The sequence below is a fragment of the Oncorhynchus tshawytscha genome, linkage group LG25 (genome assembly GCF_018296145.1).
Source record: "Oncorhynchus tshawytscha isolate Ot180627B linkage group LG25, Otsh_v2.0, whole genome shotgun sequence".
In the NCBI taxonomy this organism is placed as follows: Eukaryota; Metazoa; Chordata; class Actinopteri; order Salmoniformes; family Salmonidae; genus Oncorhynchus; species Oncorhynchus tshawytscha.
In genome coordinates this window covers 28,994,067-29,017,940 of record NC_056453.1, presented here as the reverse complement: position 1 = coordinate 29,017,940, position 23,874 = coordinate 28,994,067, and the positions used below count along the sequence as shown (strand labels likewise).

General features: G+C 43.1%; 1 protein-coding gene across 2 annotated transcripts in view; it reads right to left on the bottom strand.

The window, feature by feature from the left end:
• Positions 1-23,874, bottom strand: part of LOC112224583 (endothelial PAS domain-containing protein 1) — a 51,831-nt gene that overhangs the window by 15,249 nt on the left and 12,708 nt on the right. Inside the window, exon 2 of one of the 2 annotated variants that reach the window (XM_024388216.2) lies at positions 4,859-5,049. In XM_024388216.2, coding sequence (XP_024243984.1) covers positions 4,859-5,049 — 191 coding nt within the window. The remainder of the gene's footprint in view (positions 1-4,858; positions 5,050-23,874) is intronic. The other variant, XM_024388217.2, reaches the window with a different exon arrangement.

The window sequence follows — 23,874 nt, the reverse complement described above, 5'->3', positions numbered from 1 at the left end:
CGAGCGGTTTGCTGATGCCAACATTGTGAACAGAGTGCCTAATGGTGGGGGTGGGGTTATGGTATGGGCAGGCATAAGCTACAGACAACAAACACAATTGCATTTAAATCGATGGCAATTTAAATGCACAGAAATACCTTGATGAGATTCTGAGTTCCATTGTGATGCCCATTTCTTTTAAGGTATCTGTGACAAACAGATGCATATCTGTATACCCAGTCATGTGAAATCCATAGATTAGGGCCTAATGAACTTATTTCAATTGACTGATTTCCTCATATGAACTGTAACTCAGTAAAATCTTTGAAATTGTTGCATGTTGCGTTTATATTTTTGTTCAGTATATATACATTTATAAACATTGACATGTAGTATGTGTGTGTGTGCATTTATCAGTTACACATACTCAGTACATACACACAACAACTAGGTCAAACAGGGGAGAGGCATTGTGCCATGTGGTGTTGCTTTATTTATTTTTTTAAACCAGGTTTGCTGTTCACTTGCGCTATATGAGATGGAAGGGAATTCCATGCAATCAAGGCTCTGCATAATACTGTATGTTTTCTTCAATTTGTTCTGGACCTGTTTGTGTGTGTGTGTGTGTGTGTGTGTGTGTGTGTGTGTGTCAAGCTTGTTTTCCTTCTTGAAGCCCTGGCCCATGTCCAAAACAAACCAGAACAACTTCATCCTGCATCTCTGAACACTCCCAAATCCCCTGACCTTCCCTTGGTCGCTTCCCTCACACACACACACACACACACACACACACACACACACACACACACACACACACACACACACACACACACACACACACACACACACACACTTGAGAAAGGCTGTTGCTTTAACAGTGTCCATCTTAAGGCACACACTAATGAGTTAGCCTTAACCTTGACACAAACATTCCCAGCACACTGAAAGTCACTGTGTAACGTACAATACATACTGCACAGTATTTGTATGTTTTTTTAAAAAGTTGACTGAGAACACATTCTCATTTACAGCAACGACCTGGGGAATGGTTACAAGGGAGAGGAGGGGGGTTTAATAAGCCAATTGGAAGCTCAGTATCCAAGATGTTGTAGCTAAATCTAATGAAACCTACACAACCCCAAAATAATCTCTGCAGTCTGCACCACGTTACTTGAAGCCAAGTGAGAAAATGTAGATAAAGTTAATATGGCATGGGCTCAAAAGGGAGGCAGCAGAGTGACTACAGAGTCCCAGTGAACAAAACGTGGCTCCATGCTGGGGGTCGGAAGCCTGTGATTCCTCCAGTGTGCTTCCCTTAGATAAGAGCTGTTCTCAAGGCCTACGGGGGGCCGAGAAGGCCTGGGCCTGGATTTGGGATTTTGGCCCAGCCCAGAGAATGTAGCCCCAGGGGAGCAACGACTTTCTCATGAGTCTTCGGCTGATGGGAGACTCAACTCTACAGGACCACCTTTTAGCCTGAACACTTGATTTTTGCATCTGTAGTTTCCTTCTCTACAATTTTGAGTAGAATGTTTGGGATTGTAATAACTCCCATTTGAGCTGAGTCATGGTTAAATGAGGTAATAGGTACAGTATGTTAACATCAAACTACTACTGGACTACAAAAGCTTCAACAAAAGCATAGATTATAAAACAGGTCACAGGATGCCATGTCTTGCATCATTTCCTGTAGTGTCTGTACTGTATCCTACTGATCTGAACTCAGAGGACTTTCCTGTTGAACGTTACATTTTACCCCATCTCAGCTCAGTGCAAATGCAACAAATTCAACATAGTTTAAAACGCAGCCTGATGCTGTTCTCAGATAAACATAGTTTAAAACACAGCCTGATGCTGTTCTCAGATAAACATAGTTTAAAACGCAGCCTGATGCTGTTCTCAGATGGAAATCAACATAGTTTAAAATGCAGCCTGATGCTGTTCTCAGATAAACATAGTTTAAAACGCAGCCTGATGCTGTTCTCAGATAAACATAGTTTAAAACGCAGCCTGATGCTGTTCTCAGATAAACATAGTTTAAAACGCAGCCTGATGCTGTTCTCAGATAAACATAGTTTAAAACACAGCCTGATGCTGTTCTCAGATAAACATAGTTTAAAACACAGCCTGATGCTGTTCTCAGATAAACATAGTTTAAAACGCAGCCTGATGCTGTTCTCAGATAAACATAGTTTAAAATGCAGCCTGATGCTGTTCTCAGATAAACATAGTTTAAAACGCAGCCTGATGCTGTTCTCAGATAAACATAGTTTAAAACGCAGCCTGATGCTGTTCTCAGATAAACATAGTTTAAAACGCAGCCTGATGCTGTTCTCAGATGGAAATCAACATAGTTTAAAACACGGCCTGATGCTGTTCTCAGATAAACATAGTTTAAAACGCAGCCTGATGCTGTTCTCAGATAAACATAGTTTAAAACGCAGCCTGATGCTGTTCTCAGATAAACATAGTTTAAAACGCAGCCTGATGCTGTTCTCAGATAAACATAGTTTAAAACGCAGCCTGATGCTGTTCTCAGATGGAAATAAACATAGTTCGTATTCTGAGTAAGAATGATAAGGCTGGTAGTTTTAGAGGAAATGTTTAATGCACATCAAAATCAAGCTTGTCAGCAACCATAAGATTCATTGAAACTTTATCCTTGTGAATAACTGTAATTGACTCAATCAGTCAATCATTCATTCAGTGTCATAGTGGCTGAGGGGCCAGTGTATCAGTGTCCCAGAACCACATGGGCTGCTCTTATACACTGAGTATACAAAACATGACATAAACTGACCAGGTGAATCCAGGTGAAAGCTATGATCCCTTGATGATGTCACTTGTTAAATCCACTTCAATCATTGTAGATGAAGTGGTGGAGACAGGTTATATAATTTTAAAAGCCTTGAGACAATTGAGACATGGAATGTGTACAGTATGTGTGCCATTCAGAGGGTGAATGGGCAAAACAAAAGATTTGAGTGCCTTTGAACGGGGTATGGTAGTAGGTGCCAGGTGCACCGCTTTATGCCAAGAACTGCAACGCTGCTGGGTTTTTCACACTCAACAGTTTCCCATGTGTATCAAGAATGGTCCAACACTCAAAGGATATCCAGCCAACTTGACATAATTCAATATGGGCCAGTATCCCTGTTGAACGCTTTCGACTCCTTGTAGAGTCCATGCCCTAACAAATTGAGGCTGTTCTGAGGGCAAAAGGGTGGGTGGGTGAGGTGTAACTCAATAATAGGAAGGTGTTCTTAATGTTTGGTATACTCAGTGTATACGGTCACAGAGGTGTTTCCGCTGCTGCGGCAGTGTGTGTGTGTGTGTGTGTGTGTGTGTGTGTCCGCGTGAATGCATGGCTGTTATACAACTGTTCTGTTTTAGAGAGGCATAAAAAGGGCACTTCAACAATCTGTACGATTCTTTCTCCTTGGGAGTGACATGTGGTAGGTGTGTAGGTGTGTAGGTGTGTGTTTGTGTGCGTGCGTGCGTGCGTGCGTGTGTGTGTGTGTGTGTGTGTGTGTGTGTGTGTGTGTGTGTGTGTGTGTGTGGGGGGTGTTGCATAGCGCCAAGGCAGGTCTGTGTTATGGCTGAGTTGAGAGAGGGAGCGCCAGTCTCACAGTGGCAGAGCCGGGCCTTCCTCTGAGTGCCTTCCAATCACATTCTCCATCCCGCTCCAATCAGAAGCACAGCTGTGCAGATAAGACAATCGTCTGTACCATCTCCCCTCTACAGAGCAGCGATTCTGTCCCTCGCCATCCCCTACAGTCCCTCACTGCCCAACTCCAGCCTATTCTGAACCTATACATCCCATCTCCTTTGCTCAATATCTCTCACCTCCTCACTGAACCACCTCTAGGCAGAACACTGAAATAAGTTCAATCTAAGCAAGCCTAAATATCTTATGTTGAGTGAAAATTCACTTAAAATGCTTCTTTTTTTTACCAGGCGAAATTAGCTAACACCATTGCCAGATAACGTTGCTTATTTTAACCTTAAAAAAAGTCTTAATTGAAGTTGTTTTTCTTATTTCAAGATATTTGACCTTAATTGTCTTATTAAGATATTTAGGCTTATATAGATTTCACTTGTTGCAGTGAAGTTGCACTGTTTGACCAGGGGAGATGGCAAAGAGAGGCAGGAGATAACCAGGGTTCCATGGCAAGGACCAGAAACTATTGTAAATAATATAGATACATTTTGCATCTGGAGTTGCTTCCGTAGTGTTTTCATGCGATGAAGTCTGATGTCTCCTTATTTCAAAACACAGACATTGTGGAACGCCAGAACAATAAAGAGGTTCCTTTGTCTGTCTTCCGGAGATTCTAATTTTATAAAAGCACGGGAAGGAGGACAAGTGTAATGACCTCCCCCACCCTCCCTCCCAATGCACACACTTCCGCCCTGGATCCAAGAAACTTCCAGAGACATGCTTGCCAGATTCTTCTTTCCTCCATGTCTGTCCCCTCTCACCAAGGATTTACATCATCTGTCCCAGTGCTGTTTCCTTTGTTTACTTCACTGTCACAATTATAGTAGAGGAGGAGGCAGATCAGTGATTCATAATCTCCATCCCATATATCAGTGACCTAATGGGACATTGATATCCTTATAGTAACCAAGTGCAGCAATAAGTATCTTGCTATGACTAGATAACAACACACACACCAGGGATTATGGATTTGATAGTCTTGACAGACAGGTGACATAAGTATATCTTCATAAAACATATGTATTTAGTAATAAGTATATGCTTTATCAGGAGAAGAGTGATGAAGGCATATGTGTGTGTGTGTCTGACTACGTGTGTATGTGTGTCTTTGTACGTGTGTGTGTTTGTGTGTGTATGCGTGTATGATATAGCGCTGACCTGGGCCGACGACCTTGCGGGTGCGCAGGAAGCTGATGGCCAGTCTCATGATGGAGGCTTTGTCCAAGTGGGAGCTGACGCTGTGTGGGAGGGGCAGCTGATGGGCCAGCTCGTAGAACCCCTCTGTCTCCTTACTTCGACGACAGCGTGCCGCGTCACGAGACTTCTCCTTCCGCCGTTCCGAACTGCTCCTTGACAGGAAGAGAAGTCAGGTCAGGTGGGGAGGTCAAGGGTCAAATGATCTATAGGCTACAGGTAGAATGTTCCACTCAATTTCCATTTCAATTCCAGTCAATTCAGAAGGCAAACCAAATTCCTCTTCCAAATGTTCCTCATTGAAAATGAATGGATTTGAATTTGAAATTCAGTGTACTTCCTGAATTGACTGGAATTTAAATGGAATTGACCCCAAACTTCAACCCAACTCTTAAATAATGTATTGTTTCTTTGTATTCTTTCTCTCAGGACCAGCACCAATCCCCTGCATTGTATACGGTGAGAGGACACAAACTGGCAAACACGTATAGGATATACTCATTGTGCTCAGCAACAAAAGAGACCCAAATCTCAAGAGAGTCCGTGGCTCAACTTCTTTGAAAGATAAATAGAACCACGCAGAGAATGATTAAGCATGCGATTTTTCCATGTCTTAATATAGCCCTCTAGTCGTCTGTTGTCAATCCTGTCCCTCAGTTCTGTACACAATCTCTGGTGGTTCTCACCATAGAGGTCTAGATAGATACCATGGGTATAGAAAGTCACCACCCTCTTTCAAAATGTTCACCTTTTGTTGCCTTAAAGCCTAAAATTAAAACACATCAAATTTGATGTATTTACACACAGTAACCCACAAAATCCAAGTGAGAATATATATATATTTTTTAAACAGTAAGTAAAAGTAAAACAGTAAAATGACCTATTTGGATAAGTGAGTTTGGGGACTTGGTAACAATGGTAAAAGACTGCAGATGCTGCAATATTGATACTTAACTGTTACTCACAATGCTGTGAGACAGAGTGAAACACACAGAGAGAGAGAGAGAGAGAGAGAGAGAAACAGAGAAACAGAGAGAGAAACAGAGAAACAGAGAGAGAGAAACAGAGCAAGAGAGAAACAGAGAAACAGAGAAACAGAGAGAGAGAAACAGAGCGAGAGAGAAACAGAGCGAGAGAGAAACAGAGAGAGAGAGAAACAGAGAGAGAGAGAGAAACAGAGAGAGAGAGAAACAGAGAGAGAGAGAGAAACAAAGAGAGAGAGAGAGAGAGAAACAGAGAGAGAGAGAGAGAGACAGAGAAACAAAGAGAGAGAGAGAGAGAAACAGAGAGAGAGAGAGAGAGAGAGAGAGACAGAGTGAAACAGAGAGAGAGAGAGAAACAGAGAGAGAGGAGAGTAAAAACGCTTGCTAAAGATGCACCCAATCACTGATCCCACGTCCTCTGTCCCCGAAAGCAGGTCAGTACTCAAGCCTTGTCACCACAAACTTCTTAGCTTCTCAAACACACACGTACACACACACTTTTCTACTTATCGAGACAACAGATTATTAAAGCCATTGTGATAACCATAACCACACACAAAGGGCTCTGAATAACAAATCTTCCAACATCCCAACAAAGACATAACTCTCTTCACACACACTCACAGACAGGTGGGGTTGAAATTTTTCTGAGAGGTTTTTGGGAAGCGGAGCAGAGAGCACAGACAGGTTCTTTAGCAGTCAATCATATGATAGGATTAGTGGTGTCTTACACCTAAATAGAGCTTAGACGGAGTCCCACTCTCAGAGCGGGGGGGAGGGGGGGGGGTAGTGAGAGTCAGAGTGCACTGAATACTAAGAGTGCGGAGGGAGTCCTGTGGTAGACCCACACAAAGGCATACAGATTTGCAAAAACTGAGAGACACAGACAAAACATTTTGTGTGCTATAGGCTTTGCCTACATCAACAAATTCCAACACAAAAACAGCCTAGGCTGTGGGAAATGGAACCACTCTCAAATTCATAGACGCGGCTATGGATGTAGCAAACACAAACATACACAGAGTTAATATATGCCCATTCCAGTGAGCTCAACACAGGCCCAGTGCCAAGAAAATAATTACTGATATAATAGTACTGGAATGTACTTCCTCCATATTTATAAATTGCTATAGACTCTAACCCCTGATCTCTTCTGAATTCACAATGAATCCAAAACTATGTCAGAACCACATACTACAATAGCAGAGTGTATTAAAGCAAATCAAAAAGAATATGGTGTTTCTGTGTCAAAAAGTTTTGTTCAGTCTTCTGTGATGTATATAAAGTGTAATATTGGAATTTAAACTCAATGTAATACATTTCAACTCTATGTATGTGAGGTGTATACTTTAGTTTCAAAGTAGATTTGTTTATGACGACCAATATACACACTGTGTGACCCTGATTTAGCCCACTGCAGTAAAAGGTTCTGTGTGACCCTGATTTAGCCCTCTGCAGTAAAAGGTTCTGTGTGACCCTGATTTAGCCCTCTGCAGTAAAAGGTTCTGTGTGACCCTGATTTAGCCCTCTGCAGTAAAAGGTTCTGTGTGACCCTGATTTAGCCCTCTGCAGTAAAAGGTTCTGTGTGACCCTGATTTAGCCCTCTGCAGTAAAAGGTTCTGTGTGACCCTGATTTAGCCCACTGCAGTAAAAGGTTCTGTGTGACCCTGATTTAGCCCTCTGCAGTAAAAGGTTCTGTGTGACCCTGATTTAGCCCTCTGCAGTAAAAGGTTCTGTGTGACCCTGATTTAGCCCTCTGCAGTAAAAGGTTCTGTGTGACCCTGATTTAGCCCTCTGCAGTAAAAGGTTCTGTGTGACCCTGATTTAGCCCTCTGCAGTAAAAGGTTCAACAAGAAAAAGGGGTTGAGTCTGACAAAAGGAGAGGAGAGGCTGCCAAAAAAGCTACAATTACACTAAACCACAAAAGGGTGAGGTAAGATGGGTGGATATACAAGATAGGGTGAAAGAACGGCAGGTTGAAGAAATAGTAAAAGACTTGTAAGTGATGGTAATAGTGTGTAAGGAATTTGCTTTCCTTGGTGTGTTGTCTGCCCAGGGATGCGGTTTGCTGGCGGTTTTACTGGGGCATGGCACGTGGCACAAGGAGGGTGAACTCTGTGTGCCCTGAGCCCTGGCACACCACAGCTACTGTGGTCACATGCCACACACAGTAAAAGATGGTGTATGTTCAGGGGTTTGACTTTTTGTGACTTTTAAAAGCCACAAGATAAGAGTATGAATAAATTGCCAAGACAAACAATTAATAAAATAGCAAACTAGTTGAAAACTAAACAAAGCAACAGAATCCTTTACTTTGATATCAAGTTTTCTTTGCTTCAAATCAGTTCACTCAGTGTATTATTTATTTGGTTTTCACTGAGAGATTTATTTGGGTCTTGGCAAAGGTTCCCAAAATATTATATCTGACGGGACTTGGCAGGAGCTCACTCGATAAGTGGCAAGACTGATCTGAGGTGGACTTGGACTGAGAGTGGTGGCACCAATTTGTTGTTGTCCAGACCTAGATCTTGTTCGGTTTCCTCCCTCAGTTTTGGATAAACACCGGACTGTGGTGTTCTGAGGAGTTGGTGCTTTGGCTCTGCGCCAGGGTAAGAAGCTCAGACGTTCAAGTCGTTCCCCACAATAGGGTCCCATATTTGCCAACATCAACAGAAACAACACCCCACCGCCTCCTTCCTCCCTCTCTTGTCCAATTTGTACCAGAGAATAAATCGACATTAAGCTGGTTTCCACAGAGAACGCCTTGGTTTCCACAGAGACCGCCTTGATTTCCACAGAGACCGCCTTGGTTTCCACAGAGACCGCCTTGGTTTCCACAGAGACCGCCTTGGTTTCCACAGAGACCGCCTTGGTTTCCACAGAGACCGCCTTGGTTTCCACAGAGACCGCCTTGGTTTCCACAGAGACCGCCTTGGTTTCCACAGAGACCACCTTGGTTTCCACAGAGACCGCCTTGGACGGAACGGTGTCACAGAGGCCATGTTCTAAAAACAGGAGACATTTTCCTTTCCTGTGTTGTATCCCATCGGCCAAAGGAAGATGGCGGAGCTGACTTCCCTCAGGCTCTGGAGGGATTCTGCAATAGCATACTGTTATCTTGCTTCATCTTGCTACACACCATGTCCTACTATCTGTCATTTTAGCCCTCAAACAGACAAGGAATTGATTTATTGCAAAGTCATCATTGTTTTATCTATGGTTGGGATTAAGAGTGATCAGTTAGGAATCTTGCCATGGCCATGCACTCTGACCTCTTGTGGACAATAATACACAATCCGGGGCATTTAACTGGAGGCAATGGAGATGTGTAGTTCAGTGGAGGCTGCTGAGGGGAGGACGGTTTATAATAATGGTTGGAATGAAGCTAATGGAATGGCATCAAACACATAGAAACTGTGTGCTTTTTTTCCTCCTTTTTTTTACCCCCTTTTTCTCCCCAATTTCGTGGTATCGAATTGTTAGTAATTACTATCTTGTCTCATCGCTACAACTCCAGTACGGGCTCGGGAGAGATGAAGGTTGAAAGCCATGTGTCCTCCGAAACACAACCCAACCGCACTGCTTCTTAACACAGCGCGCCACCAACCCGGAAGCCAGCCGCACCAATGTGTCAGAGGAAACACCATGCACCTGGCGACCTTGGATAGCGCACATTGCACCCGGCCCGCCACAGGAGTCGCTGGTGCGCGATGAGACAAGGATATCCCTACCGGGCAAACCCTCCCTAACCCAGATGACGTTAGGCCAATTGTGCGTCGCCCCACGGACCTCCCAGTCGCGGCCAGCTGCGACAGAGCCTGGGAGCAAACCCAGAGTCTCTGGTGGCACAGCTAGCGCTGCGATGCAGTGCCCTAGACCACTGCGCAACCCGGGAGGCCTGAAACCGTGTGCTTGATACCATTCCACCCGCCTGTCTTCCCCAATTAAGGTGCCACCAACCTCCTGTGGTGTAGTGAAGAGCTACTGTGGGTCAATATCTTATCGGGATGTTTTTACAATGACCCTTGTCACGTTAAACTATCTCAGAGGTCTGACCTCATTAACCCTGTTCATGTGATTTAGCCAGTGTCCACTCCTCACTGTCTGGCTAGTATCTGCGTGTGTGTGAGTGTGTGTGCGTGCGCAGCTAGTGGTGCCACTGTTTGATAGTCTGCCCTATTGTACTGCTCAGTCCCAGTGGAAGATCCAGGATATGAAACAATGGAGTCCCAGCACTGTTCGGGCACTGAGCCTCCCAGTGTACTCAGCGACCCCTCTCACAGGAGACAGTAGCCAATACAGATCCATCCACCGAAGAGTTCAAACAGTCTAAACATCAGTCATCAGACGACCCTTTAATCCAACTACATACCCAACAGCCCATGAAGTCTACAGTCTGACCCCAAGTTGGTCAATACGTCAACCCAGTTCACAGTGAGCCCGGCTTCAACCCTGACATCCAGGGGTGAGCCAACTGGCCATTACTTACAATCCCCAAGAGTCTATCAGGTCTGCAACAGGCTTGTGTTTCATTCTAACTGTCAAGTGGCATAATTAACTATTGTCAAAAGTGAAGCAAAGCTGCTCTGAAGGCTTGTTTAATGGTTATTTGGTCAAAAAGAAAAAGGGAGCATTTTGACAGAGTGATCATCAGGCTTCAACGATCTGCCTAGAGGTCGTCTACTACTAAGCTGCCTAGAGGTCGTCTACTACTAAGCTGCCTAGAGGTCGTCTACCACTAAGCTGCCATGCTGCTAGAGGTGGTTGTTGTGTGTGAGAGAGAATGTGTGTGCTTGTGGACAAGAGAGAATGAGAAAGAACAGAGGGAACGAGAGAGAGAATTTTTGCACAAAGAGAAAAAAAATGTGTACAGTATGCAGACTCAACAAGACAAGAGAGAAAGAGAGAACGACAGAATTTCAGCATTAACAGAAGAAGAAAACATGAAGATGAAGAGAGAGACTCAACAAGCCTGTTCAGGTTGAAACATGGAAACCGCTTACTGAGGTTTCCTCATTCTTTGTCTCCTGAAATCCATCTGTATATCAAAGTTATCTACAAAACACATCAGAAGCCCGGGGAATAGGCAGAGATTACAGGGCCTTAAAATGTATTTCTTTTGAGGTACCATGTCAACACAGACCCCTATCACAGAACCACACATCTCTCTCATCTCCTTGAGAAGCATTGGAAAAACATAATGTTTTTTTTATTTTTTACATTCAGGGTCAGAACAGGCTAGTGGTAATCATCTTAGATTTGCCAGCATGTAAACACAATTTAAGTGTAGCACTAAATGGGCATAGCATAGCTGATATACAGTGCATTCGGACCCCATAATGACAAAGCGAAAACAGGTTATTATAAATGTTTGCTAATGTATTAAAAATCTAAAACAGAAATACCTTATTTAACAAAGTATTCAGACTCTTTGCTATGAGACTCGAAATTGAGCTCAATTTGGTAAAATTGAGTAAATTCAATTGATTGGACATTATTTGGAAAAGCACACACCTGTCTATATAAGGTCCCACAGTTGACAGTGCATGTCAGAGCAAAAAACAAGCCATGAGGTCGAAGGAATTGTCCATAGAGCTCCGAGACAGGATTGTGTCGAGGCACAGATCTGGGGAAGCATCATTGAAGGTCCTCAAGAACCATCATTCTTAAATGGAAGAAGTTTGGAACCACCAAGACTCTTCCTAAAGCTGACTGCCGGGCGACACTGAGCAATCAGGGGAGAAGGGCCTTGGTCAGGGAGGTGACCAAGAACCCGATGGTCACTCTGACAGAGCTCCAGAGGTCCTCTGTGGAGATGAGAGAACCTTCCAGAAGGACAACCATCTCTGCAGCACCCCACCAATAAGGCCTTTATGGTAGAGTGGCCAGACGGAAGCCACTCTTCAGTAAAAGGCACATGACAGCCCTCTTGAAGTTTGCCAAAAGCCACTTAAAGGACTCTCCGACCATGAGAACCAAGATTCTCTGGTCTGATGAAACCAAGATCGAACTGTTTGGCCTGAATGCCAAGCATCACGCCTGGAGAAAACCTGGTACCATCCCTACGGTGAAGCATGGTGGTGGCAGCATCATGCTGTGTGGATGTTTTTCAGTGGCAGGGACTGGGAGACTAGTAAGGATTGAGGCAAAGATGAACGGAGCAAAGTACCGAGAGATCTTTGTTGAAAACCTGCTCCAGAGCACTCAGGACCGCAGACTGGGGCAAAGGTTCCCCTTCGAACAGGACAACAACTCTAAGTACACAGCCAAGACAACGCAGGAGTGGCTTCGGTACAAGTCTCAGAATGACCTTGAGTGGTCCAGCAAGAGCCCGGACTTGAACCCAATCGATCATCTCTGGCGAGCCCTGAAAATATCTGTGCAGCGAAGCTCCCCATCCAACCTGACATAGCTTGAGAGGTTCTGCAGAGAAGAATGGGAGAAACTCAACAAATACAGGTGTGCCAAACTTGTAGTATCAAACCCAAGAAGACTTGAGGCTGTAATCGCTGCCAAAGGTGCTTCAACAGAGTACTGAGTAAAGCTACACACTAGAACTAGCTACACACAGTATGTATTTGATTAGTGGAGGCTGTTGAGGGGTTAAGACGGCTTATAATAATGGCTGGAACAGAGCTAATACCATTCCATTTATTCTGCTCCAGCCATTACCACGAGTACGTTCACCCCAATTAAGGTACCACTAACCTTGTGACCACTCACAATACACACAACACAGCAGTCAATCAGTGAGTGAGTGTTTGTGTGTGTGTGTTGGAGTGACAGTGTGTGTGAGTGTGTAGGGCCCTGTGAGTGTGTTGGAGTGATAGTGTGTGTGTGTGTGTTGGAGTGACAGTGTGTGTGAGTGTGTGTTGGAGTGATAGTGTGTGTGTGTGTGTTGGAGTGACAGTGTGTGTGAGTGTGTGTTGGAGTGACAGTGTGTGTGAGTGTGTGTTGGAGTGACAGTGTGTGTGAGTGTGTGTTGGAGTGACAGTGTGTGTGAGTGTGTGTTGGAGTGACAGTGTGTGTGAGTGTGTGTTGAAGTGACAGTGTGTGTGAGTGTGTTGGAGTGACAGTGTGTGTGAGTGTGTTGGAGTGACAGTGTGTGTGTGTGTGTTGGAGTGACAGTGTGTGTGAGTGTGTTGGAGTGACAGTGTGTGTGAGTGTGTAGGGCCCTGTGAGTGTGTTGGAGTGACAGTGTGTGTGAGTGTGTAGGGCCCTGTGAGTGTGTTGGAGTGACAGTGTGTGTGAGTGTGTTGGAGTGACAGTGTGTGTGAGTGTGTAGGGCCCTGTGAGTGTGTTGGAGTGACAGTGTGTGTGAGTGTGTAGGGCCCTGTGAGTGTGTTGGAGTGACAGTGTGTGTGAGTGTGTGTTGGAGTGACAGTGTGTGTGTGAGTGTGTTGGAGTGACAGTGTGTGTGTGTGTGTTGGAGTGACAGTGTGTGTGAGTGTGTTGGAGTGACAGTGTGTGTGTGTGTGTGTGTGTGTGTGTGTGTGTGTGTGTGTGTGTGTGTGTGTGTGGAGTGAGTGTGTGTGAGTGTGTAGGGCCCTGTGAGTGTGCATAGAGAAAGTGCACAAATTGAACTAAAAGTTCAATAGAGATACAAGGTAAACTCAGTCCCTGTAGCTATTTTGTTAGCTATTTATAGGTTGTGTTGCTTGGGGATAGAAGCTGTCAGACTTGATGCACCGGTAAATCTTGCAGTGCGGCAGCAGAGAAAATAGTCTATGGTTTGGGTGGTGGTGGTCTTTGACGATTTTCCGGGCCTTTTATTTCTTTTAACAGGCTTACAAAGACACATGACTGCTCAACAAGATTGTGAGAAGTCTGTCCAGGAAAACACGTATACATATACCGTATCTTAATTTGACCATCCTGTTGTAGGTATGGTAGTTTATTCAAGGTTTAAAAAGGCTTTTAAAGTTTGTAATCTACACTTTAAAATGTCAGACTGGATTTGCCCCCCAAAAAAATCTATAAAATCCTACAAAAAAATGTCCATTACTTATAATCAACATAATAACTCACATTTCCTGGTGCTGCAGGATTATTTTCCTGCTGTTACAAACTGGCTCAAATTACGATCCTACATCTGTAGGAAAACAGTGGGCTTTTAAGCTCTGCCATATCATGATGTAACAGTACAATGACAGAGTTGCCTTTGATATTGTCTGTTTCATTTACACATATTCACCCCTAGCTTACGCATTTCACCTGATTTAGCACCTGGCTGAGAGATGCAGGGCCGCTACACTTTCTCCATTCCAACACATTCCTGTAATGTGAGTCAGTATGAATAGATATGCAGTTCAGAACTTGTGGATCTCCGTCCAGCCCATTTCGTCAGCCATTGTCTCTCTATTCACTGTCGCTGCTAGCGTGTGTCTGTGTCGTAAACCTGCGCATTAATTATAGGAAGCTGGTAAAAACAGAACGATGGCATGACCCTTATATAGACTGTATAGACATGGGACCAAGATCTGTTCCTTTAGCTTTTCAATGTGAGACGAGGACAGGGGGTACTGAGTCAGTAGAGGAGAAAGCATTAGCGTCGTTCCACCTAAAAAAGCACAAGAAAAGGATTTCGACACACACTAACTCAGATTTTCTGAAATCCTTTCTGTAGTTAGAAACAGATAAGATTAGCATTCCTGGAAAATTATTTTGTTGAAATATAATTTGATCTCTAAGAAATTGAGCTACTTATTGCACCCAAATCCTTTCTGTAGTTAGAAACAGATAAGATTAGCATTCCTGGAAAATTATTTTGTTGAAACATAATTTGATCTCTAAAAAAATTGAGCTACTTATTGCACCCAAATTGGCTATTTTAATATGTAGGATTCAAATTCTTGGCCAGGTCGCAATTGTAAATGAGAACTTGTTCTCAACTTGCCTACCTGGTTAAATAAAGGTGAAATAAAAAATAAAATAAAAATAATAATAATATCCAATAAATATAGTACCTAACATCCGATTTGGACCTAACTTTTTTCTAACAATGAGAGACATGAGGAATCCAAAGAGATGGTCAAAAAACACCCACAGACTTTTATTTAAAACACAACAATAAAACATCTAATTTACATAAGCATTCAGACCATTTGCTATGAGACTCTAAATTGAGCTCAGGTGCATCCTGTTTATATTGATCATCCTTGAGATGTTTCAACAACTTGATTGGAGTCCACCTGTTGTAAATTCAATGGATTGGACATGATTTGGAAAGGCATACACCTGTCTACAGTTGAAGTCGGAAATGTACGTACACCTTAGCCAAGTACATTTAAACTCCGTTTTTCACAATTCTTGACATTTAATCCGAGTAACAATTCCCTGTTTTAGGTCAGTTAGGATCACCACTTTATTTTAAGAATGTGAAATGTCAGAATAAAAGTAGAGAGAATGATTTATTTCAGCTTTTATTGCCTTCATCATATTCTCAGTGGGTCAAAAGTTTACATACACTCAATTAGTATTTTGTAGCATTGCCTTTAAATTGTTTAACTTGGGTCAAACATTTCAGGGAGCCTTCCACAAGCTTCCCACAATAAGTTGGGTGAATTTTGGCCCATTCCTCCTGACAGAGCTGGTGTAACTGAATCAGGTTTGTAGGCCTCCTTGCTCGCATACGCCTTTTCAGTTCTGCCCACAAATGTTCTATAGGATTGAGGTCAGGGCTTTGTGATGGCCACTCCAATACCTTGACTTTGTTGTACTTAAAACCATTTTGCCACAACTTTGGAAGTATGCTTGGGGTCATTGTCCATTTGGAAGACCCATTTGCGACCAAGCTTTAACTTTCTGACTGATGTCTTGAGATGTTGCTTCCATATATCCACATAATTTCCCTTGCCATCTATTTTGTGAAGTCCCTCCTACAGTCCCTCCTACAGCAAAGCACCCATACAGGATGATGCTGTCACCACCATGCTTCACGGTTGGGATGGTGTTCTTCGGCTTGCAAGCCTCCCCCTTGTCTTCCAAACATAACGATGGTCATTATGGCCAAACAGTTCCATTTTTGTTTCGTCAGACCAGAGGACATTTCTCCAAAAAGTACGATCTTTGTCCCCATGTGCAGTTGCAAACCGTAGTCTGGCTTTTTTAATGTCGGTTTTGGAGCAGTGGCTTCTTCCTTGCTGAGCGGCCTTTCAGGTTATGTCGATATAGGACTCGTTTTACTGTGGATATGGATACTTTTATACCTGTTTCCTCTAGCATCTTCGTGGCAGGGTAGCCTAGTGGTTAGAGCGTTGGACTAGTAACCGAAAAGCTGCAAGTTTGAATCCCCAAGCTGACAAGGTACAAATCTGTCATTCTGCCCCTGAACAAGGCAGTTAACCCACTGTTCCTAGGCTGTCATTGAAAATAAGAATTTGTTTCTAACTGACTTGCCTAGTTAAATAAAGGTTTTTAAAAAAGGTCCTTTGCTGTTGTTCTGGGATTGATTTGCACTCTTCATCTCTAGGAGACAGAACATGTCTCCTTCTTGAGTGATATGACAGCTGTGTGGTCCCATGGTGTTTATACTTGTGTACTATTGTTTGTACAGATGAACGTGGTACCTTCAGGAGATTGGAAATTGCTCCCAAGGATGAACCAGACTTGTGGAGGTCTACAATTTTCTTTCTGAGGTCTTGGCTGATTTCTTTTGATTTTCCCATGATGTCAAGCAAAGAGGCACAGAGTTTGAAGGTAGGGCTTGAAATACATACACAGGTACACCTCCAATTGACTCAAATGATGTAAATTAGCCTATCAGATGCTTCTAAAGACATTGCATAATTTTCTGGAATTTTCCAAGCTGTTTAAAGGCACAGTCAACTTAGTGCATTTAAACTTCTGACCCACTGGAATTGTGATACAGTGAATAAGTGAAATAATCTGTCTGTAAACAATTGTTGGAAAAAATTACTTGTGTCATGCACAAAGTAGATGTCTTAATCGACTTGCCAAAACTAAACTTTGTTAACAAGAAATTTGTGGAGGAGTTGAAAAATTAGTTTTAATGACTCCAACCGAAGTGTATGTAAACTTCTGACTTCAACTGTATATAAGGTCCCGAAGGTGACAGTGCATGTCAGAACAAAAACCAAGCTAAGAGGTTGAAGGAATTGTCCATAGAGCTCCGAGACAGGATTGTGTCGAGGCACAGATCTGGGGAAGGGTACCAAAAAAATGTCTGCAGCATTGAAGGTTCCCAAGAACACAGTGGCCTCCATCATTCTTAAATGGAAGAAGTTAGGAACCACCAAGACTCTTCCTAGAGCTGGACACCTGGTCAAACTGAGCAATCGGAGCAGAAGGGCCTTGGTCAGGGAGGTGACCAAGAACCTGATGGTCACTCTGATAGAGCTCCAGAGGTCCTCTGTGGAGATGGGAGAACCTTCCAGAAGGACAACCATCTCTGCAGCACTCCACCAATAAGGCCTTTATGGTAGAGTGGCCAGACGGAAGCCACTCCTCAGTAAAAGGCACATGACAGCCCGCTTGGAGTTTGCCAACAGGTACCTAATGGACTCTCAGACCATGAGAAACAAGATTCTCTGGTCTGATGAAACCAAGATTGAACTCTTTGGCCTGAATGGCAAGCATCACATCTGGAGGAAACCTGGCACCATCTGTACGGTGAAGCATGGTGGTGGCAGCATCATGCTATGGGGATGTCTTTCAGTGGCAGGGACTGGGAGACTAGTCAGGATCGAGGGAAAGTTGAACAGAGCAAAGCACAGAGAGTTCCTTGATGAAAACCTGCTCCGAGCACTCAGGACCTCAGACTGGGGCGAAGGTTCACCTTCCAACAGAACAACAAACCTAAGCACACAGCCAAGACAACGCAGGTGTGGCTTCGGGACAAGTCTCTGGTTGTCCTTGAGTGGCCCAGCCAGAACCCAGACTTGAACCCGATTGCACATCTCTGGAGAGACCTGAAAATAGCTGTACATTGACGCTCCCCATCTAATCTGACAGAGTTTGAGAGGATCTGCAGAGAAGAATGTGATAAACTCCCCAAATACAGGTGTGCCATGATCACTATGATCTATGATCACTGCCAAAGGTGCTTCAACAAAGTACTGAGTAAAGTGTCTGAATACTTAAGTAAATTTCATATTTCAGTTGTTGTTTAAAAAAAATGAAAACTGTTTTTGCCTTGTCATTATGGGGTACTGTGTGTAGATTGATGAGGGGGGGATATAATTGAATACATTTTAGAATAAGGCTGTAACGTTAACATTTTTGGGAAAAATAAAGGGGTCTGAATACTTTTCGAATGCACTGTAGGTACCATTGATTTGCATTGGATTTGTGCCACAAATTAAACAAAGTTAGCATTTCAAAAAGTGACCAGGTAAACAACACCAAAGCATGGAGGTGCTCTCATACCTTATCCATAAACTGCTTACAGGGTAAGGAAACCAATATGTACATTTGTATTTGGTTGAACTAACTTTTTAACATTGAAGGGAAAAGCACCATCTAGGGGCCAGAATCTTTGGGGCAATTAATTAGCTTTTAACAAAATAATGTTGCATGAATGCTAATCTTATTTATTTCAAACGACAATTTCAGACAGTTTCAGAACAATCTGAGATGGTGGGTGTTATGGCTTGCAGAAATGACATGGAACGACCCAGCATGTATTCTGATAAATTCAGGGCCCCTTGGCAGAGAATGCATACCTGACATTCTCTACTGTTCTCTACATCACCTGACATTAACGCTGATGTTACTTAAACTCCTAGCTGTGGCAAGTCACAAGGCCCCAGGGGCCCAGGCACATTGTTAAGGAGGATTAAAAAAGGCAGAACAAGTCTGACATTTTGAGATGTAGCTATGATTGAACAGCTATGAAGAGCAGAGTGTTGAACTTTGTAAGAGTTTAATGTGACACAATAGTGTGATATACAGTAGTATGTAGGATCTTCATTTGATCATCCTGCAGCAAGAGGGAAACATTCATTAGTGTGGGGATTATAATTCATGGACATTGTTGTAGGGGTTGATGCATTTTTGTGAGGGAAAATCAAGTCTGAAATTTCAAAGTTGAAATGATAAACTTCAGAATCCCTTTTTGAACCTCAAATACACTACATGTTCTACTTTTCTTGCATTGCAGGAACATTCTCCTGCAAAGGGGAGATCAAATTAAGATCCTACACATATAAGCATGTTGAACTCAGTGCACTGTTGCTCCAGAGTCATGAGATAGTACCAGAGTGGTCCTCATCCAGTAGGGGTGTTACCTAATGAGGACCAGTCTGGTTCACACATTCTGTTGGTAAACGTCTAGGCAACAAATACACTTGGGAGTAGCAATATCCATTTCCCCTCATTTTCTTTGGGAATTCTTTCTTTTCCATCAACCTTTTTTGAGTTATGGGCAATTCCACTGTAAGGGAATTCCACTGTAAGGGAATTCCACTGTAAGGGAATTCCACTGTAAGGGAATTCCACTGTAAGGGAATTCCACTGTAAGGGAATTGCGCTGAGACTCCGATTTTCCACTTTAAAATGTATGCCAAACAAAAACCATAGCTTTCAAAGTTTAACAAACCAGACAACTGGTTTATTTGACCAATTTACATAGAACATTTTGCAAAAACACACTTAATGATGCAAAGTTTGGTAACAGAAGTTTGGTAAACTATCCCTGAGTTTTTAACTGTACTACACAAAAAAATAATTATGGATATGAATGTCATTCTCTTTATGGTAATGTATCCTAAATACATACACAAAGTTAGACATATGCAATATCCACCTTTGTATATTTGAGTATTATTCTACACACTAGCTATTATTTTAACCCCCAAACAAGACCAAATTTGGTTGGTCCAACTGGACCAAATCTGAACCTATCGTAGACGTCTATGTTTCACAAATTTGGATATCAAAGTACAGCACAGTAGAGCTCAGTCGAGTACAATACAGTACAGTACAGTAGAGCTCAGTACAGTACAGTACAATGCAGTACATTATAGTGTATTCAACTCAGCTGTGGTCTGTATTGAACTCTACTCTATGTTACTCTAGAGCACAGTACTCTACTGTGCTCTACTATACTGTGCTGTGCTCTCCAAACTTGTGAAACATAGACGTCTATGATTGGTTCAGATTTGGTCTGGTCCGGACTGGACCAATTTGGTAACAGAATTTAGAGTTTTAACCACTTTATAATTTGTAAACCAAATAGATATCAATAACATCAATATAACTAATTGGTAGTTCTACCTTTACTTGTTACTTATGTGATCTTTCCTTATCTTCCCTCCTCATAAGAGACATAAATTAGAAAATATCTTAAAGATCTCAAAGGGACAGGATTCTTAAACTTACACAAGGCAAATCATTTCTCCAAAACGAAATATAAGTGTTGATATTAGTTGGCAGGGAACTTTATGCCTACATTATTCTGTAAAAGCCCTTTTGCAACCTTTGCCTATTCCAATACTTAGGTTAGAAAATTGTTGAATAATTTATATAGTGTATGCCTTAATTTATTTAAAAAATATAGACTCTTAGCTTGCACTTGACACCAGATTTGACATGCTCCTATCCCCGTTCCGGCTGGATTCCAATAGGAATTACACATCCCTTTGCAAGCCGGCATAATGTCACTTGCAGGCCTGATTTTGCCTGTAAACCATGAGTTTCAGGCCACTGTATTATGGTAAAACTAGGCCCTCAAAATAACGCCTTCTGAAATGTGTTATATTGTGCTAAAGAATTCTATTTGAATGATAACATATTCACTTAGGATCTCACTTGGTGACGGCCAGAGGACAAAAAATCTATGAACACAACAACCATGTCTCTTTCATTAACAAATACAGTCATGGGTGGTTACTCTATAATTAATTAAAAAGGCAAGGCACTCTTAGAAATATGCAAATAAGGCTAAACACTTAACAGTGAGTTAATTTAACACTGAAAAGTGTGGAACCGTATAGACACTGGACCAGTGTGAAATGGACCAGTGTGAAATGTTGATTTAACACTGGAGAATTTGCTCTGCAGAAAAGCCGCAGGGGCCTTGCTTTACCTCCTATTTAAACCAAAACCTATATCAAAAAACGCCCCCATTGACACTGTGAGTGACAGCCTACGTTAAAATAATGCGGCTGCCACACCTCCACTTTTTCCTGTTTTTGATTAACATGTCAGTCAAAGACATTGCTTCAACATACCTAACCTAGCACTCCAACCTAACTTTTTTCTGTTGTGTCATTCATCCCTCCCCACGTCTCCTTTTCTGTCAGAAGGTTAATGTCATAACAAACTAATGCTTAGGAAACACAAAATATACATACACTCCCTTCCAGAACTGCCCTGAAGGACCTACAAGGTATGGGCAGTCTGTGAAGTAGGACAGGGGTGGTAGAGAACCAGGTGGCTAGATACAAGCCACTACAGGGACATTACATGGACGTTACAGGGACGCTACAGGGAAGTTACAGGGACGCTACAGGGAGGCTATAGGGATGTTACAGGGACGCTTTAGGGAAGTTACAGGGAAGTTACAGGGACGCTTTAGGGAAGTTACAGGGACGCTTTAGGGAAGTTACAGGGAAGTTACAGGGATGCTTTAGGGAAGTTACAGGGAAGTTACAGGGACGCTTTAGGGAAGTTACAGGGACGCTTTAGGGAAGTTACAGGGACGCTATAGGGAAGTTACAGGGACGCTATAGGGAAGTTACAGGGACGCTTTAGGGAAGTTACAGGGACGCTATAGGGAAGTTACAGGGACGCTATAGGGAAGTTACAGGGACGCTATAGGGAAGTTACAGGGACGCTACAGGGAAGTTACAGGGACGCTATAGGGAAGTTACAGGGACGCTATAGGGATGTTACAGGGACGCTATAGGGAAGTTACAGGGACGCTACAGGGATGTTACAGGGACGCTACAGGGAAGTTACAGGGACGGGATGTTACAGGAACGCTACTGGGTTACAGGGACGTTACAGGACGCTACTGGGACGCTAAAAGGGACGTTAAAGGGGCGCTACAGAGACGTTACAGGGACGTTACAGGGACGTTACAGGGACGCTACAGGGGCGCTAAAAGGGACGTTACACCGACGCTACAGAGACGTTACAGGGACGTTACAGGGACGTTACAGGGACGCTACAGGGACGTTACATGAACGCTACATGGACGCTAGCGGGACGTTACCGGGACGCTTGTGTGGGTGTGTGTGTCACAGACTTACCATTAGGCAACTCAGGCAATTGCCTGGGGTCTCACATCATCAGAGGCCTTGTGAACTTGGCATAATGTTGTTTAATAGTACATCATTTCTGTTATCTTGCCTTCATCCTTCGCTTGAGGGCCTCCGCTCATGAGTAACCTCCGATGTGCGCCATTTAGCAGTAGTGACAAACAGGGCGGTTTCGGTTTTCTTCATCTGAATTTGGCTATAGCTTATGAACAGTTGGGGGCTATTAGCTAGTATCATTGCATAACAGAAACGAAAAGAAAAAAAAATCTCAACATTTCTCCCAACAATTTAAATCAACACCTAAATACAAAAAAAACATCTCCGTGATGAGGGACCAAAACAAAGTGTTGCTCTCTTCAGGAATCATTGTCACTCTCTCTCCTCCAGCCCTCCCTCTCCGTCTCTCCAGCTTACATAAGTAGCAAAGAATTGATCATTAAACACCTATGCGCTAGCTACATTCCTCTCGCCTGTACAGGTTTTGTTTAATATTTGGTATTTTCATGCACTATTTGTTGTGCCTGGAGTACAACAGAAACACCATTAGAGTTAGGAAGAGCTAAGGGGCCAGATTTGTATTTTAAGCACCAAAAGAAGGTTACTCACACGGCTTCCATTTTCGCCATCTGTATTCAATAAAAAATGTAATGTCGATAAAGGTGGTTTCAGGTCACATAATTCGAACAGACCATACGCCTCCCTCCCACACACACACACACACACACACACACACACACACCTTCCATGCTTACAGTCTGTCTTCCTGTGGTAGTGGCGTCTTGCTAAACACAAACAGCGAACAATACGGCCCGGGCTAATCTCTGATCCTCTGGAACATAGTGTTCCTGCACACAGTCAAACAAACAGCGCCCGCCAGCTAGCCACCAGCCGCCAGCCCAACCAAGTGCAGCGCAGCCCAACGAGCTGCTCTCAATCAGGGGAAGGGAGATAAGAGGAGATGGCTGATCCATCTGATACACTCACTGAAAGGCATGATGGGATCACGCCCAGTCCGTTCTGACGATGGCTGCCCCCTGCTCCCCCTTCCCACGCCATAACGGCCACCCACATCTTCATGTTCATAACTTGATGTGCCACACCACACATCTGTCCATCATTCTCCCCTCGTGCCACTTCAACATCTTAATGAGATTGTCAACAAATATTTGACATCTTAACAGGCAAGACCACCTGCATAGCAGCCACAGGCACATTTTTCTGGAGGATAAACATTCTTCTGTGATTTGCTGACTGTGATGGGCTAATATTCAAAAACACAGGTGGCGGACCACAGTTGCCCAGTGCCGCTCTGCCACTGCATACAAACTAGGCAACCGCTGCCTTGGCAGAATAATGATTTAAGTGAGAGTGAGGGAAGGAGGGAGTGGCTAGAGTTGTTTCATTGCCTTTCATCTTTCTCCACTGTTTTATCAGATAACAGCTGAAAATGATGTGATTTAAGTATAATCTCAAGATTAGGATTTAGTAAGAAGGAAATGCACCTCTGATCCATGCTTTTACTGTCACAGTGTCTCCCTGCCTACCTCCAATGCAAAATGACTAATTTCAAATGACGTTGGTTGATGAACTACTATAACACACACGTTAGATCTTATGCAGTTGAGTTGCTGTCCAGCATGTGGACAGTGGATTAAAACTTTTTTTTAAATGTTTTGGCACACATTTATTTTATGTGTTTGTATTTTTTGTACTTTTATCTCTTTATCTCCCTAATTTCGTGATATCCAATTGGTAATTAGTCTTGTCTCATCGC